Raw genomic sequence first — 19,676 nt, forward strand, 5'->3', positions numbered from 1 at the left:
ATATGTTAATTGCATTCAGTTGCATACAGATCCCGGGGTCATAAACACTGAATCATTCAAATGTCGAAAAAAAACAAGGTAAGGTCTTTTCAGGTAAGTGTTGACCAATTAGGAAGTCCAACTTTCAAACAAGCTCGAGCTAACGTTGTGGCTGTGAAAACCACGCCTATTCGCCAAATTCCCCGCCTCCAGGACTTCCCCTTCGTCTTCTACTTGCTTTAGAAACGCGTCATCTACAGACAAAGTAGTCTGTTGATGACGCGTTTCTAAAGCAAGCAGAAGACGCGCTTAGCAACAAGCTAGGAAAGCAAGCAGCACATCTGTGGAACTCCGATTAAAGTCGAGCGCACACACACACACACACACAAACACGCCAAGAGGTTCCGTCTTCTGGAGAGAAACATTTCTGAAGACAGGAGTCGACATTTCTGGGGATAAAAACCTGCTGAGAATGTCGTGAGTTCAGCTCGCTGTCCTAAAAAAGCGACACAAGTGGTTCCTCTGGCAGAGAAGCGAATATTTTAGCGATACGTTAGCTAGCCTTGTGCTAACGCCTGTTGAAAAAGTACTGAGTGTCTGCCTAGCAATCGACCATTTTCACACTTTCGACCGTTTCCTTCGATTTGGGATGGTGCTTTTGATCGACGGAAGTCTTCATACTGTGAAAGGGCTGAAGAGGGAGCAGGGAGGACATCTCTGTTGGATTTGGACTGCAACTCTTTCAGGGAGCGGCGCTCATGTGGATGTGTGTTTTTGTTCTGCTGCAAGCTGACGGAAACGCGCTTTCTGTTTAATCCCCGGGTTTTTCCAGTCTCTCCGGGAAAAGAAAAGAAGCACCACGTTTTCAGAAGATCGACTTCAGTTTGAGTCGATTGTATTTGAGTAGATTTTGTGTAAGCTTGCTAAGTTGCGTTTAGCATTTCCCTCCAGCTCATTGGCTTGGAGCCAGCGCTAACTAGACTGGCTTAGCTGAGAGGATCTGGCCTGTAAACACACTCGACTCTCTACAATCGAGCTCCATCGGGGGATAAAAAAGAAACTGTGAATGATCATGGCTCTGTTATGCAGTGCACTGGACTGGGCTCACATCTAAACTGAGGATTCAACAGGATCGATTACTAGACATGACCTGAAGCTGTACTAACATTAATCCAGTTAATCCAGTCCTTTTAATTTGTTAACCCCATTGAAAAGAGGAACTCTTGCAAAGGAAAAAAAGAGAGAATCATTTGATGTTGACCTCAATAATTCTCCACAAGCATGATGATACTGAGCAGAAAACCAGATGGTCCGGTCACAGCAGGTAATTGGACATTAATGCCTCATGTATTACGATGCGAAATTTAATCCCATGTCGTGTTAGTTTGATATTGGACCAGTTTCAACCTCGTCTGAGACTTGAAGCCAAGCCGAAACCACTAGTTACTGGCTGTTAAAGTGATCAAACTGCTCCTGATTATACACAGTGTACTTTCTGTATCGGTCACGTGACTCGGCCATTCTCATTATAAACAATGTCTAATGAGCTCATGCTTTGCTCAGCTTCTGCATGTCAGCACATCTATATCACTACTGTTATATTACAACCTGCTTTCCTTTTAGTGCATGCTAACTGAGGTGACATCCTTAGCAAGATCTGATCTATCTTATTTCTAATAATATCCTTCCTACTCCACAGGCTTATTGCTGTTTTAGAGCTTTCAGGTCTTGGTCCTCTGGATACAAATATATCATTTTGTGGCCAATCAGATAGTCTCTTGTCCTGCCACGTAAATAAACTGTGGGTATAACTATAGGAGTCTGTGGGTTGTCTGTGTAGTCGTGGTTATCCAGCTTCCTGAATGTTATTCCCCTTTCAGACAGTTACTTGTGTGAATGTCTGCGCTCATCCCCTCCTCCAAAAAACTTGCTGTTGTCCCAAACATGTACGACAGCTGCAACATGAACTAACTGTGATGGTCTAAAGGGTGTGATAAACAGTGTGCAGTACTAGCAGCGAGAAACCCTTCACACATGACAGCAAGCTCTGCTTAGACTTGCGACCTCTTTGTCAGCTGCTTTGCTGAACCGCTTTTGTTTAGGATCAGCAGGAAGTCTGATGTCTCTCGAACACTTTTCATGCTGTAGCAGGCAGTCAAATCCTTTGACACATTTGTTTTCTTCACTTCCTGTTTGAGAAGGAAGCACGTCAGCATACAAAATTAAATCACAACGCTTGTTGGGCAACTTAATACACTTTAAGTTAATCTGTAGATCTGTCGATAACAGAAGTGCAATAGTCGAATCCTGGAGCACATACGACCAGAAAGATAATCAACAGCCTTTTCCCCAAGGGTTTTATGTGCTGAGTGTTTTTGTATGAGAAGAGGGAAAATAAATCCATACCGCTTTGAAAGACTTAACTCTGTCACACCTGGTGTAGGAGCATATGCAGTTGTCCATTCTGCTTCCTGTACCAGCTGGTTTAGGCCTTTAATGGGATTGAAGTAGCGTAATGGGACCAAGTTGTAGAGTTCGCTGAACTCCCTAATGGTGAATCCTAATAAGGCACCGGGTTGCTACATGTGATCTCAGGAGACGGATGTTGACTAGGTTGCGAGGGAAGCCTGCTTTCTGAACACCCGCGGCTTGGTTACATTGTTCTCAAGGGTATTTCTTGCCACCATTGTGCTGCTCATTTCCCCATTCATCATTTACACTACACTTGATTTGTTTGATGTAGCAGCAGAACACATGTCTGTACCGAATTTGTTTGTGTTGTAACCTAGTGTCACGGTGTGTGTATTTGTGTGCTCCACAGCTCGACACGGAGACGGTCTGTACGACTCTTACATGCGCACGGACCACATCGTGAACGAAGAAGCTGACCTGAACGGACAGAGCCCCGGCGCCCTGCCCCCATTGCACAAACACACAGTAAGTGCGCACTTCCTCTTTTTCAGTGATTAGACTTAGTACCATGTACATCCTTTTGGCCATCCACCCAGCTGGGATGTGGATATTCAGTTTCCTCCTTTGTCCATTTAAGCAGGAAGCTTTGTCCAGTTCTGTCTTGAGAAATTGATGTTGGTAATTAAGTAAACACATGTTTACTTCAGAACACCGAAAGTACAATGAAATTTACTTTCAGTCACACAAGCAGGTTAGCCTGAGTTTAATAAGGAAGGAACAGAACACAGGATGCGATCTTATAGAAAAATATCCTGGCTGGATTGTTTCCCTATAACAGCATATCCTTAAGTGATTTATCCTTAAACCACAGTGATGTGTCAACAAATACACATTTTCAGTTATTAATGAGAGACCATTATTTGTAACATTATTATCACACTATTATCCATTTATAGTTATTTATTGGAACAGAAAATGTCTACAGAAGACATTTTCCATAAACGTTAAATTAATATTTCCTTGAAGAAACTTACCATATATGTTTTTCCTTGTCCCTTTTATTATACCTCAATGATTACTCGATAGGATAAATTATCTGGTATAGTCCAGTATAATCCAGCAACTTATAACTGATTAATTCATAATAATACTAACCAGAAGTCCACTGCTGTGTAAACCTTTGGATTTTAGTTGGCTCAATGCCTCGACAGTTGGCAAACCCACAGCGGATGAGTTGATCAGTAAATGCACACCCTCAGATGCTCAATAAACAATTGTGAATTGAACCGTGTGCTCGAGATTTCCTGGCATGTGGGATTCGAACATGTGCAATGGCAGTCACTCAGTGCGCACCTCTTTTTTTTTTTTCAGTATATGTGTAGTTTTCCTCATCAAACTATAATAATAATAATCGCTGTGCTCACTAGTGTCTGGAAGTAGACACCTGATTTATTTGTCTAGTCTCTGTGATATCCATCTGTCGGCTCTTGATGCATTCAAATCTATTTTGGTCCATCTTTTCCTCAGGACTGATTCCAACCCCCTCTCAGCAGCCATGTTTGGCATTCACGTCGAAGATTTTTTTTTAAAACTGGTTTATCTACATGACAGTTTCCCCTCTGGTGTACAAGTCTTTTGTGCAGCTTTCTTGGATGTTTTTTTCCCTCCACTACGTAATGGTGCTTCTTACCTTGAATAGAAATCAAGGTAAAAGTTGCAGGGTGCATTAAACATTCTGAATGCTGCATTATTACCATATGCAGCAGGGTGTATAAAGTATGATTCTAATGCCATTCTTTGAAAACTCATATCTAAGTATATATTTTGCTGCACAAGTTTTTACACATTGAGCATTCACAAGTAGTAAAGCTAAGGGCATTTTGTTCATTTTGGATGAACAAAGTATGAGGAGCATGTGCTTTATGGACATGTTTATTTTCACTTTGCCTGCAGTAAAAACACATCCTGCTACATTGGTTGTGCAGTCGTCTCCTCAGCTTTTAGATCCTGTCTGTAAGGGGTTTATATCGAGTCCCAGTCATCACGTGTGCAGATGCTATTATTTGTTTGCTACAGCTTTGTTCTGTTGATTTGGTCTCACTAGTGCTGATTGCTTCTGATTCAAACGTCTAAATAAGCAACAATCATTTAGATTTTTTAATGTTATGTTATAACCTCCTCCTCTTGTTTTTCCGAAGGCTGTGAACAAGCCAACGATGAAGGATCACCTTGGCGTCCGAGGAGGACAGATGAAGATGAAGTACCTATATGAGGATTCGTACAACCGCAAGCCCAATGGCGTGAGCCAGCACAACGGTACCAGCCAAACTCCAGCCAAGCCTCAGTCTGTTCTCTCCAAAGAGCGGAGCGTGGACAGCAACAGTTCAGCCAAGTCCTCTGAAAGCTCAGTGAAGCCAGCCAAGCTGGGGGGTCCCCTAACCCCAGAACAGGCAGTGAAGCAGTATAGGCAACAGCTGAGTGCACTTGAACAGCAGGAGATCCTCACTTATCCGGAGATCTACTTTGTGGGACCAAATGCCAAGAAAAGACAAGCAGTTGCAGGAGGTTCTAACAACTCTGGATACGATGATGACCAGGGAGGGTATGTCCACGTGCCACACGACCACATCGCCTATCGTTATGAGTTCCTAAAGGTAATCGGTAAAGGTAGTTTCGGTCAAGTGGCGAAGGTTTATGACCACAAGTTACACCAGCATATCGCTCTCAAGATGGTGCGCAACGAGAAACGCTTCCACCGGCAAGCAGCAGAGGAGATTCGAATCCTGGAGCACCTGAAAAAGCAGGACAAGACAGGCAGCATGAACGTAGTCCATATGCAAGAGAACTTTACCTTCCGCAATCATATCTGCATGACCTTTGAGCTGCTCAGCATGAATCTGTATGAACTCATCAAGCGCAATAAATTCCAGGGCTTCAGCCTGCCTTTGGTACGCAAATTCGCCCACTCCATCTTGCAGTGTCTGGAGTCTCTGCACCGCCATAAGATCATCCACTGTGATCTAAAACCAGAGAACATTCTTCTCAAGCAGCAGGGTCGGAGTGGTATCAAGGTCATCGACTTTGGTTCCAGCTGCTTTGACCACCAGCGTGTCTATACCTATATTCAGTCCAGATTTTACAGAGCACCTGAGGTCATCCTAGGCTCCCGCTACGGCATGCCCATAGACATGTGGAGCTTCGGCTGCATTCTTGCTGAGCTCCTGACAGGGTACCCACTCTTTCCTGGTGAGGATGAGGGTGACCAGTTGGCCTGCATGATGGAGCTATTGGGCATGCCTCCTCAGAAGCTTTTGGAGCAGGCCAAGCGTGCCAAGAACTTCATTAACTCTAAAGGTCATCCACGTTACTGCACAGTCAGCACACTTAGCAACGGCACCTTGGTGCTTAACGGCAGTCGCTCCCGTCGAGGCAAGATGCGCGGTCCCCCAGGCAGCAAGGAATGGGTGACGGCACTCAAGGGCTGTGATGAACCTATCTTCATTGACTTTCTGAAGAAGTGTCTGGACTGGGAACCCAGTACTCGCATGACGCCGATTTTGGCCTTGCGACACCCCTGGCTCTACAAGAGGCTACCCAAGCCTGTACCTGGCGGAGAGAAGACCTTGGTACCCAAGCGGATTACCGAGCATAGCACTTCCTTCCCCAGCATCGTCCCTAAGGTTCCCCCTGTAATGGGCCCAACCAGCAACAAACTGAGGACCAACATGATTGGGGACTCTGGTGGGAATATACCGTTGCGTACAGTGCTACCAAAGCTCGTTTCTTAGAGCTGATTACCTTTTCAGGGATAAAGACAACACTGTAGCAAAGTTTTTAGTGGTGGATTTAAATTTGGTTGCTTTTTAAAATAATGAGTGGCAATATTCCTCAGTGTTTTGATGTCAGTTTTTAAAATAACCAAGCACAAAAAATACCTTTTTATATGGCAGTAGTTGTTTTTTCTTCAAATGGCCTTTGAAAGGGCATTTGGAAAGTTATGAATTTAGATTGTTTTTACACTTTTTGCAGGAACGGAATGCTACTCGAGTACACAAGTGGGTGAAAATATTATGTTGTACCCTTAAGGGTTTTACACTATTTCTGCTAAGACAAACTGTTTTTTTAAGGGCTGCCTTCTTAAATTTATATTGTTAAGGGCTTAAAAAAAAATGCTGGGTGTTTTTAAAATTTAATCACGACTTCTGAGATGTATCTACAGCAAAGAACTTTATTGGATTGCCAGAGGTTCCTTAAATCCTCTGATTTCTCAAAGAAATGATATTTCCTTATTTTAGTTCATCAGTTAGTACAATCATTTTGGGGCTTTTGATTTTTTTTTCTCTCTCTGCTCAGAATCGGGACACTAGAGCACGAGTCATGTGGAAGTTCTGTCCTCGTGTGTTCCTTTAGGCCAAAACACTGTGCCAGAATGAACCTGGACTCTAGTCTGTCTGAAGCAGGGAGATTTTAATTTCCTTTATTTTTTTTTTTCACTTCTTCCGAGAAGCTGTTTCATCAGAGAGTGTAGATGCCTGACAGTGAGATAATAAGGAAGTTAGTTGGGGGCAGCAGAGTGCACCAGGTTTGGATCGGTGTCAGATAAGTTGTACTTGAAAGAAATAAGCAAGATGTAAAGTGGGCTTGTATCTGTGCAATCGAGACGTTTGCGTGATCAAGCAGTGATTGTGTCCTAGGGATCCATGTTCCTGACCATGACATCTCTTAACTCTTAATTGCTGGATTTAGATTAAGGACAAACCAATCAGGGAGCTCTTATACAGCTATCTCTTCTTTTTTACCATTCAGAAGCTCACTGATTCAGCTCTGAATCCTGCTGCTGTGTCTTCTGACCCAGCTCTACACTGTGACCTGTTTTTTTTTTTTCCCCCCCTCCTTGTTTTTTGCACTCTCTTCCATGATAACACTAAAAGCTTCCTCTTCATGCGCTCATGCTCTCGACTGCAGCGCACGTATCCATGCAAATTTTTTACTTATAGGGAAGGGCTTTTGATAACCACAAACGATTCAACAGAAGTACAGCTGTTTGTTGACACTGCCATGACTTATCACACATGCTGGCTGTTTAAACTGACACTGAATGACTGAGACTTGTTGTTATGTGGCAAAGACTATTTTAGAAAATGAATGGTGCTGACCTTATGGCCCCCTTTATTAATGTGCATCTGTTTGTCCATGAGTGTTGAGACAAAAGAGAAAAGACTGCCACAGAGTCCTGTATTTGTATACATCAGTCAAATCACCTCTTCACCTCCTCTAGGTATACATGATGATCCGCAGGAAGTGTAAGTTGCTACAAGAACATGACCTTTACCCTTTTGTGCTAGATCATTTCATCCAAGCTGAATTCAGACACAGATCCAAACCAAGCAACTCGATGGTTCTCTCACAGCAATGTAACCCATTATTCTATGAGTGTAGAGGCAAGCAATGATTAATACGATCGTCTTGTCTATAAAAGTCAACGACCATTTATCAATAATAAGTGCATCATATCAGTTAAAAAGTGTACGGGAAATTATCAAGGCAAAACATTCAGCCTTTGTAAGTCTACCTCTTAATTACTCCTCTCAGGCTCTGGCAAGATCTCAAAAGATCATCATAAAGTCAAGGTGTGGCATCCTTCACTTCAGCTTCTGACTATTAGCTTCATCACCAATATTCACCTAACTTCCTTCTCGTCTTTGGTGCACGGTCCTCTCTCTGGACAGAACTCCACTCACTCCTTTGCCTTTAGTTAAGTGCTTGACTAAATCACCTAGGCTCTACACATTGCCTCTTTTTTTCCAGCTTCTATCAATTCAGTGATCAGGGTTTGTTTTTTTTACTACTTTTGTGTGTCCTTTTTAACCTCAACATCATTACCAGTTTGCGAACTGACTTTCTAAAAGAGAACGAAATGACACAATGGTGTAATTTCCCTTCAGTGGTGTGTGTTTGTAGCCGTTCGCAGCACGAATATGAAAATAAGTGTAAAAAGACTGAATGATGAGAATTGTCCATAAAGTAACCAAATGAGCTTGTATTAGTTTCTTTCTTTTTTTTTTAAAAAAAGAAGAAGAATAAAATCAATATTAACTGCAATCTGTTTCTCTGTGCCATTTTCCTTGTTTTTTTGTGTTTTTTCTTGCTCTTAATTTCAGTCTGGAGTATTAATGTGAACGCTTATTTGTTGACATACATGTACGACTGTGGATGCGTGTGCTAGAGATGTTTGTTTTTGTTTTTTGTTTTTTTGTGTGTGCAAACTTTACGGACGAAGCTCTGTGACGGAAATACTGATTCGACAGATATACATCCCGAAACCCTGCAGGAATTTCTAGACACATAACCCTCATAGCTTTGTGTACCGTTCAGGTCATGGTAAAGGAATGATATGAATGTTTCCACTTTACCTGTTGTGTCACGTAATGCGCAACCTCTTTTAAATGACCGGTCCCTTGTTTATAAGCCACGCCTACAGCAAAAAGTCAAAATCAGTAAGAATAATCTATGCCATGTGTGACTTGCTTATACTGTTGTCAATGGAACTATTTAAAGGCACCAGATGTTTTTGCTTTTCCTGTGAAAAGCAATTTTATCACACTTAAGAGTCTACAAAACCTCAGACTGACAGGTAAAAGTGGAACCAGTTAGTTGAGATATTTGGCTTGAAGGAGGTGGAGTCCAGAAAATCCACTCTGCCAACTCATGTTTTACACAAAGTCTGCTGGGAGTTTCAGTCTAGTCATGATTTGGGGTAAAATGTAAATCTATAAAATCATATAACTTGGCATAATAAATGCTTACACAAATTTATCAAGCTAGGTTGATTTAAAGTTTTGCGTATATTTTTGCCAAAACGAACTCACACATTTACCCCGTATTTACAAAAGCTTAGTGAACTCTGATTTTATTCGTATTCACGTGTGTATGTTAAGAAAATTCACCTGGAGAAATAAACAGATTACAGATTTGTATCTGGAGACACCCAAAAATCTCAGATGCCAAAAAGTGTCAATGTATGTTGTCTTTAGAGATCGGCTGAATGAAGGAACCTTAACAGAACATTCATTTCATGACTTGCTTCAGTAAGAAACATTCTTACATTTTGGACACATGTTTTTGTTTTTATCGAAGAACTTGTGTTCTCTGGACACAAGGCACAAGTTCCCTCTTCAGAGCAGACAGATATTCTACTTCATAATTAGAAATGTGTCTAGCAGAGCTACTATTTTTGTGTTAATACATTAATATCATGGTTAATGAAACATGTATGCTGTGCTAAAAGCTTAAACAATTATAGTTTTGATTGAGCTTTTTTTAAATTTTATTTCACATGAATTTTTTTTACTGTAATTCAACCCTACTGCTGACACGCCATAACATTATCAGTGTTTAAGGTACAGCCACAAGTCACGTTGCGCTTACAGCAGTTTAATTTCAGCAATTAAGCTCTGTATCTGATGTCCTTGCCCCTGCAGGTACTTTAGAATTCCCCTATGTCAAGTGACAGATTAAAATTATAGTATGGACTGTACAGTAGCCTGGCAGGGACTTTAACCAGCACAGTTTCCAAAGCAGGCTTAGGAAGGCAGTCTGTGAGATGGAAGGCACCATGCTAGAGCAGAAGAGATTAAGGCAATCCCATTACAGGTCCAACAGACTGACGCATGGTCCATATGGTACCAACTTGGAGATGACACAGCTACATCCACCAAAAAAAAAAGTCCCTTGACTATCACAAAGATTTAGTCTCGGTGGCCATATGGAGTCAACAGCTAGTATTCTAGGCCACTAGTCCGGATTCATGGGTGTGTTTGTGTGTGGTGTTTGCGTGGAATTGTGTATCAAGGTAAAGCTTCTTGGCAGAGTCTTTTTTTGAGCTTGACTTCTTTTGAAATGTAGCATTGTTTGGACAGTTCTGTAGAATATGTTGATCCTGATTCCTGACTAGGTGAAAGGGCTGCATTGTGGTCTGTGGCTTTTAGGAAGGGATATGAACATGGTGTTGGTAGTGCAGCTGGTAGTTTTGGAGGTTGATGTGGCAAAAAATATGAATAAAATATCACGACAGTGTTTGCAGACGTTTGCAGCGTATTTTTTTGTATTATTTTGCCTCATTTATTTATTTATTTATTTGTTTGTTTGTGTGTGTGTACAAAATATGTGAATGAATTAATTACACATTTAAAAGAAGGTGTTTTTTTATTTTTATTTATTTATGTGTAAAAAAAAATGTGACTTAATTAATTACACATTTAAAACAAGGCTATTTTTCATTTTATTTATTTATATATTATATTTATATAATTATTATAGTCTATTATTGTCTTAGACTAGGATAAATACATTATAAAATTTTAAATGTAAATGTTTTATATGTTATAAAAGGACAGTATTGTACACAGTATATATGAGATCTGGCTGCGGTCATCTCACCCAGTGAACACAAGCCTCTCTTTTAGGTTGCACACCTGGATTTGGAGTTTTATTACGTGGATCAGGTTGATGTTCGTCACTTTAAATGCGTCAGTGTGGTCTGCAGCTCGTCTCAACAGGAGATGAGTCATTGTGCTGTCGATGTCCCTGCAATCAGTATACTCACACCGCTCGATAAAGTTCCTCATACTGCGACTAAATGGGAGTGTTATTAAGCTTTGAGGGTTGTGCATTGCAATCATGTGTACAGTGTGAAAGGTCTAAAGACAGAGAACTGAAAATTACACGTTACAACTAGATGTACATTTACCTTGTAGGTTATCTTTCTTTCTTTGGATTTCTCTCATCCAGACTCATTCAGTTGGCTGGTATAAAAGGTGTAGCAACAATTTTCTGTAGCAACTTCCTCTCTTCCTCTTGTTTTTGACTTCTGTGGAAACAAGAACAACAGCACCACCAATGACGAGAATTGTAGAGCCAGGGCCTGATTTCTTTCTAGCCCAGGCTGTAGATTTTTAGATATTTCCTCCATGGCAAGTCATGTAATGTAAAGATTTTTTTTAAGTCCACTTTGCTAACACATCAGCAGCAGCATGAAATACGGTGAATTTGAATGAGGTAGCTTTGTCAATCAGAGAAAAATGGCTTTAAAAAAACAATTACTGTCCAACCGAAGTACACATTATGCTGTGAATGGACGACTGTAAAGAGCTGGCTAATGGCAAGCAAAGCCTTTTGGTTTTTTTGCTTCCTGTTTAGGAGAGACATGACCTGATTAAGACCTTAAATGATGTTAGAAAAGGTGTTGCTCTTTCTGTTAGATTAGATGTATGCTTATGGTGAGACACATTAATGCTTAACTATAATAGTTCCATATTTAGTAACACTGTTGCTGAAAGGTCAGTAGAATCATTTGTGGGTTTTTTCAGCATCCTGATCATCCACCGTTGTTCACACAGTAGGATAAGTCTCAGAGCAAAAATACTACCAAAAAGTCACACACAGTCTTCGTCTTCATTCTTGTAATGCTTTAGGGCTTTCCACATAGAGAGGGCATTCTTGACCAACCCCAAGCTCCACTCCACCCACTTACCAATCACCCCCAAGCACAGAAGCACACGCGAGGCCTCATGACCGGTGTTGCACCCAGAGATACATACAGCTGTGGTGCCAAGCGTCTTTCAAGGTGGGGCTGCATTTTCTACAACAGTTGTCCCAGCAGTCCTTACATTCCTCATTCTTGTACAAGCTCCAGAGTTCTGAGCAGAGGGCTAGGAACAAGACAAAGGCAGGCAGGGTAGAGATAAACACTACTTTGAACACCACAGTTAGAAAATGTAAACACTGTGAAACCTCACGCTCAGATCAAGAGTCCTCAAGAGTTTTATAAACAATGCGTGTAGATTCTCCTCTTGCTTTTTTCTCTCTCAAGGCTTTGTTGATTTTTGAGTTCCACGTGTCTTGAGCAACTCTGAAATAGCACATGACTGCTATGTTTCCCCACAGTGCATGAGCATGAGCACATCAGGTTTGTTTAGGAAAACTCCACATGACAGTAACTTGGGCATGTGTTTTCAAGTACTTGACATATGTATCTTCTTCCTAGAAGACAGATTTTTCATTTAGGCTTTCAAAGATCACAAATGAATCAGTTTGCTTTCATTTGCTTCCATTTCATGGTTCTGAAAACCTATTTCTACCCTTCCTTGGTTTCAGACTCTCCACGTCTGCCTCAAATTTATGCTCAAGCTGTTCAGTCCAAAACCTGACCACAGTGACCAAAAGTGAACTCTCTAAAGAAGACATAGGACATGGAAAAGTCCTTATTTTTTGGGTCACAGGAAAAACAGTCAGTCTGGTCAAGCTTTGACATGTTTCATGTCTTTTTTAAATTTAGTTTTCTTACAGACTTGTTCACATTTTTACCTAAAGACTTCTATCAATACATTTTCTGTACCATTTATGGTATAAATAAAAGAATCAGTGATTATTTCAGTGCCAGTGTTTTTCATGAGTAGATTAGGTTATAAATGCAGAGGTAGGCAGGGTATCTTTCAGTGGAACTGGAATTCAATGTGATTTTCTGTCTTTTGACTTTTGGGGTTAGATAGACAAAAACCCTGTTCACTTCAGGGAAATAAGTAGCTTTCAGATCTATTGTATATTGTAGAAACTGTCAAAATATGACCAAGGGTTTTCCCATGTCTTTGATTTTGCTGCTTATTTGCCTGACATCTGTTTTTGAAATCCATGTGATCTTTTTATTGACTGACAAAATAATGTTCATGATATGAAAGATTTTTTGCAGATGAGATTCAGGTCACATGTCTCACTAATAGAGAACAGATCGGAATAGTGAGCGAGTGAGTTACTAGTTACATCTGGCTTCATTGTGCAGTGAAAACTGCAAGTCTGCATGTTGGACCGAAGCCTCTGTTCAACTGTGTCCAAGTTGTACATGCAGCACAGTGTTCTTTTTCTTTTTTCTTTTTGTCTTACTCCACAAGCCACCTGAACAGAGATGCTCCTGAGCGGCACAACACAAAAGTTTTCACCCCACACTCAGGAGATTACAAGTTCGAACCTTGGCGATGCTTCATACAGCCGTCAAGCTAAACTGGCCTTATTCTCTGGATGGGAGGGATGGTATTCTCTCTCTCCTGTCAATCACAGCGACACTAGACGTTTGGGGATGTCTGTGATGTCATTTATGAGGAAGAGGGCAGACTGCACTTTCCTTCTCCAGTTCAAAAAAAGTGTGTCATGTGTCTCCACCATGTGCATATGGAGTTGGCATGTTCTACCTGTGCGTCAGGGGTTTCCTCTGGGTAATCTGGTTTCCTCCCACAGACCAAAGCTGGCATCTCTAAATTTTGTGAATGGGTGTGTGAGTATATATGTGATTGTACCCTGTGATAGACTGGCATCCTGTCCAGGGTGTCCTTTGCCTTGTCCCCTTAGTCTCCTGGGGTAGACTGTATGTTCCCCATGACACAGTAGGATAAGAGGCATGATGGATGGATGTAAAGACTTGACTACAGAAAACCAAAAATGTACATTTATAGGACAGGTGTCCTGTCTGCCACTCCAACATTTAAAATTAACATTAAAGTAGGAAAACATTACAATAAAATGATATTTTATTCATTTCACCTGACCAATAAGAAAATCACTAACTGGTATTGTACTGGATTTGAGGCGTGTGGTTAAAAAATCGATGCATGCTTGAAAGCCTCAAGTCAGAAAATTGTTCTGTAGATTGCAAGCCACCTTAATCAATACTGCAGTTATTTATTTTCTTCCCCAACCTAAGCTGTATCTATGTGTGATTACCACAGACAATGATTTCCTGTACAGAGGAAATCTGGGAAAAAAAAAAAAAAAAAATTGGCTGAAAAATAATTTAATACTGGAAAGGCAGCTATTGGGTTAGTTAATAAATATATTTTAATATTTCATTTATTCATTTATACATTTTCTCAGTGCTTATATTTCTTAATATACGCCTGGTACAGTGGAATAGTTGTAATTATATAAACTCTTTTTTGCTATTTTAGACATTTATTGAAGGGTTTTATTTATTGAAATGCTGCATTTTCTAATTTTCAGTAAACTGAAAAGTTTTGTTTTGTTTCTTCAAAGTATGGAAAATTATATGGAAATATGGAAATTTCTTGATGTGGTCATCACACATACGCTGCAGCTCTAGGTCCTGGTTTCTAAACCAATCATCTATATTGCACTACATGCTTGTTCAAGTTTCATATCAGTGAAGAGAAACAGTGCTTTTCAGTCGAGTCATAACTCCAGCATCTTGGCTATAACGTCTAGTGTGTTTAAATAATCATCAAAACAAAAGCTACACATGAGGGTTTGGTCACATGTCTCTGTGGACCCTGTCTCTGGGATTTTACAGCATCAGATGCTTGTTACCAAGGCATCACTGTTGCTAGGTAAACAGTTTATTCTTGGACAGGATCAGATTTCCTTTGAGGAGGGGGAGGTCGTGGTTTGTGTATGGGTGGGGCAAGCAGAAGATGTCTTGGTTAAGCTTGCAGGTGACAGGGAGCTTACAGGTGACAAAGAGAATCTCTTTTTCACACACACACACACACACACTCACAGATACACACAAGTGTGATCTCTTGTGAGAACACCGTGAGGAGGAAAGAAGCACCTACTTGAGCATCATGGAAACATAAACATTGACTTTTTGTCGTTTTGCTGCTGTCAGCACTGGAAAGAAAAAGGCCTAGCTTTTCAAGGGGATTTTCCCAAGTAATGCATGCTAGCTAGGCATTTTTAGTCAGCTGAGACTTTTTTTTTTTAACAAAAAATGTTTGTAAAATCTGTAGAAGCACCCTTTAACGGTCGCTGAACTTTTATAATGTTCCAGCATGCTCCTACCTGTAGAAACCTCACCTTATTTACCTACAGAACCACATTATATTTATATAATGAAGCAATTAGAATGGGTGGCATATTAAATTAAGCTATTAATCATATTGACGTGACTGACTGCTTTTAGTATAACAGCTACGACAAGAATGACTGGTTTAATATCGTGAGGTAAGGAATGGCTGTAGAAATCTGTAGACTTAAAAATACTACTTGTAGAAAAGTTCTACTTCTCTTCAGGTTCAGAAATGTACAGCTGAGACATCACGTGACGTCATTATTCATTTGCTGTTATTTAGCTAGCCTAAGAGTCATGAAATTGTAACTTGCACTACTAAAGTCTCTGCTAGTACTAGCCTTCACTGGAAGACTTAGCTAGCTAATTTCCTGCGCAGACTAATGGGTTATGTATGCCTTTTGGGAAGCATTTTGCTTTGAGGGCTGACAAAAAAAATAATCAAGGCATTCATTTTGGGAGCTATGTAAACAAAATAAGTGCTGATTAGCAAGGATTGATAGAGAGCTAGCAAAGTTTGAAGATTAGTCAAAACTGCCACTGCTAGCTAGCATGTCTTTAGTAAAGTGACAGATATTTTTGACTGTGCAATATTTTTGCATTACACTTTAGGTACATTCTTGAATCTCATTCAGAAATGTCACAAATATATTGTTTTTTTTATGAATAATGCCTGTTAGTTGATGAAGCATTCATTTTTAAATTTATGGAAGAAGTCTCCAATGTCAGTTTCCTTTTATTCCCTTTACTAAGGGAAAATCTAGTCATAGAAGGGTTCACTGGGTTTGGTTTCCACATAAGAAGGTACATTTTTCTGTTTTGCTAACCTAAAGTGAGCGCGAGAGACCATCTGTTGTATGAAGTGCTATGACATAAGCGATAACTTGTTTCTCAGATGTTCCACAACCATAAATAGATCCAAACCTCGAATAGATACAAAGAACAAGGACCTTTTAACGAAAAATAATTTGTAATCATTAGCAACTTGCTTTCATGTAAGAGGGCTACAAAAGACATGCTGTTCTAGGAAATAATAACCATCTGAGTGACAACTGTAGCTCTGAGTCACATCAGATTGAATCACAGCATTGTAGTTGACTATTTCTGTGTAACAGCATGACCCAATGTAGATTATTTTCTTTTAACTGCACAACTTCTTGTGATGACAAGGCAAACACAATTCTAGCTAGGCATTATATTATGTTAAGCATGCCATGACTTGGGAGATAGATCAAGGTTTGAGATCAATGTAACCAATCAATATTTTCAGAAACCTTGACAATATATGACCCTCTATCTTGTAACTAGTTGTTAGCTGTATTTAGCATTGTGTTGTGACCATAGACAAGTTGGACGCATAAAGCCAGTTATACCGAGGTCAAATTTACTCCGAAGCCAAACCTATACTAGTGTTAGAAGAACAAGCATTTGTGAGCATGTGTTGGGCATATGTTCATGTTTGCTGCCGTGTGTTTTCGCATGTGTGTGTATTACGCAGAGGGACAGGTGGGACAGAGAGAGATCCAGATCTCCTCCCTAACAGCTGATGGCCTTCATAGGGCCCTATCCAAGCTTTGTTCTTCTCCTTCACTGACCACTGAGTACTTTTCCATGTCACAGCAAGGCCCTAAAGAGTCCAAAATCCATCTGCATATGACAGGAGCTGGGAGAGGTTTCCTCTATGTGCTAATCTGGAACTAGTCTGACGGTTGCTGACAAAAAACAGGTTATTCTAATACTCTCAGTAGGAAGCAAGTCCTAGGTAAGTGTAAAAGGGCACTAGGATAATGTGATTATGTGCGCCCTAGTAAACTCCTACTGGGTGAATGGCGTGACACCTGCAGACACCGGATCAAAGATTAAACACTCTTTGGAAGAGGATTATCAGGAAATCGAATGTCAGGCAGCCGTGTCTTTTTGTAAGTGACATTCAATACCGGAAGCTCAGACGTATTATAAGTATTATCACAAAATCAAAATCAGGCCTATTGTGGTGTATTGTAATTATTTCACAGCAAGCATACCATACTGTAAAAAGGAATGAACATTATTTGAAAACTTTTTGGATTTCTTTTGCTACAGTGCATTAACTTTCCCAGAATCAATTTTGTTTGACATGTAACGATATCCAGACATGACCTGAATTTCTAGTTTTGTTCTAGGTCTAGAGCAGCGGATGACATGACAGTCAGTGTAAACCCTGACTAAAGAAATGAAGGAACAATTTTGTGACAATAATCCCTTAAAAAGTCAATGTAAATGACCAAGCTGATTGGATAATATGGGCTCTAATAAGCTCTAGCCTTCAATTTTCTAATGCTTTGAGGTGCTGCTGATATCAAAGAAGGTGTTTCAAAGCCCTTCATGTTATAGACAATTACAGAGAAATATCTCTAGAAAAAAATTATTGTTTTGGAGATATTATGGTGAATCAGCCAGTACTAGACTTGTTCTCCAGAATGTTTGTGTCCCACTCCTGGGTTTGGGGTCTTGCTCTACAGTAGCAGCTTGTTAGCAGCAAACATAGTTTATCGTGTTTTTTTGGGTGTGTATAATCCAACACAGTATTTCCTTGTTTGAGTTTATTCACTTGGAATAAGGTGGAATTACATCGTTGGGTATGGGACTTGTTGCTGCTATTCACTGTCAGAATTTCTTGGTGTAATTGGTTCCATTCATGTTCAACATTGGGTCAAACATTTACAGCATAAAGAACATGGCCTCTCATTGTTTAGGATATCATACTCATTAATATAGACAGCCACAATGGAAATTAGGCTTTTTCACAAGCTCGGGTTTAGGTAATTGTTTGATTTTGGTAAGCAACTGACTGCATTTTAGTTTCAAGGTGATGTCTGTATGTCCTTTCCTAGCTGTGGAAAGCTTGGATGACATCTGCACACATAATTTCTGCTGAACTCTAATTGGCCAAGAGGCCTTAAGAGAGGTTATTTGGTTAATCCTATTAACCACTGAAACTTGCACTGGAAACGTGAGCAAACACAAGAACTGTCGTTGATGCGGATATTGTAGGATTGGTGGTTTATTTATACTTTCTGTCCTCTGGGAAGATATGAAAAGGGATTAGCCTTCATTTGCAGTGTCCTCACTCATCCCAGACAGGGGAATGAAAGGGGAATGGGCCAGTTGGCCTTTGGGTCAAATGTCCCAACATGGTCATGGACCAGTCTAAGGTCTTACCTTTCAGTCTTGCAAGAGAAGGTAATCCTTACTAGCTGGATGGGATAAAAAAAAGTTTTATTTCTTATGATGAGCCTGTCTTTGAAGTTTTCTTGGTTTAATGGACAGAAAGATTACAGCTAACATATATTTGCTGGGTTTGATCAATCAAGGTCACAGTAATGGTGTCGTTGGTTTAAGGAGGTGGTGTTGTTACAAAGGATTTGGCAAGCTCCAGCATAATCTCTCCATTTACCAGGCTACTGTATGAGAGGACCTCATGCAGGGTTTAGCTGTAGGCTTCAGTAATATTGCAGCCTAAGACCCCTTCTAACCTTACCCAGCCACACCAACCCATTATTCAACACAAGACAGAGCTTATTTTAGACCACCATTGTTCTCCCAATTTCTTCCATCACTCAACCTGGGACAAATCTATCGCAGCCTGCCCCACTGCACTATACGAGAGTGGCTTATGCTTTGTGGGTTAATCTTACTCACAAAGTGACTCTTTCAACCCTGGTACTCTAGTTGGATTTAGCACATGTGCCCATATACCCAGAGGTCTGAGATGGAGCGAGTGGCTTGTGTTTCTTCTTTTTTCCGCACCTGGTCAGTCATGGGGTGTGCGAGTAGGGGGAAGGGAAAGACGACAGCAGGTGTTTGAGTCTGCAATGTGTCAGTGTTGCGAGATCACTAACAACGCAGACGGGACACGGTGCCAGCAGGTTTGCTCACTATTTACAGAGTTTCTTTTGTTAGTAAAATGTCAGACATACAGTGATGGGCTTGTCCATAAATATCATAGTACTTAAATGCCATTTTAAATAAGTCCCCAGTCCAATCCATTTAAATGCCTTGCTAGGGAAAAATGAATGCACTCATGCATCACCTCATCGAGGTCAACGTGCTTTATGATTTGAACTCGATGATAGAAGGCCGTCTGTAATTGCTAAGTGACCAGACACAAGTCTGATCTTGTTTATGCGAAGCTCTGTTTTGCCTCGACTGGTTGGTGTCTGTCCAGAGTATTGGGTTACGTTGAGGGGAATGGAGATGGTTAGATATTGTGCCTATTACTTGGAACGTCTCCCAGAGACCACTTGATTCCCAAAAATCAGTTGTATATAGCAAGTGGGGTAATTTTAAGTATGCCATGATGTTTTGCTTCTGTCATGACCTGCTGGGGGTTAAAGTAGGGCAGTTCTTCCACTCAAGTGGGATCTAAAGGGACTTGGCACAAAAAATAGGC

At 40.5% G+C, this 19,676-nt stretch overlaps 1 protein-coding gene across 1 annotated transcript; it reads left to right on the forward strand.

Annotated features, from left to right (window-relative positions):
• The first annotated feature begins 239 nt into the window (after positions 1 to 239).
• dyrk3 (dual specificity tyrosine phosphorylation regulated kinase 3) lies at positions 240 to 8,493 on the forward strand. The gene is made up of 3 exons (XM_058373522.1): positions 240 to 1,303; positions 2,801 to 2,916; positions 4,590 to 8,493. Exons 1-3 carry the CDS (start codon positions 1,261 to 1,263, stop codon positions 6,177 to 6,179), a joined length of 1,749 nt encoding a protein of 582 aa, XP_058229505.1. The 5' UTR covers positions 240 to 1,260; the 3' UTR covers positions 6,180 to 8,493.
• The last annotated feature ends 11,183 nt before the right edge of the window (positions 8,494 to 19,676 follow it).

The sequence above is a fragment of the Hemibagrus wyckioides genome, linkage group LG21, assembly GCF_019097595.1.
Source record: "Hemibagrus wyckioides isolate EC202008001 linkage group LG21, SWU_Hwy_1.0, whole genome shotgun sequence".
Taxonomy (NCBI): Eukaryota; Metazoa; Chordata; class Actinopteri; order Siluriformes; family Bagridae; genus Hemibagrus; species Hemibagrus wyckioides.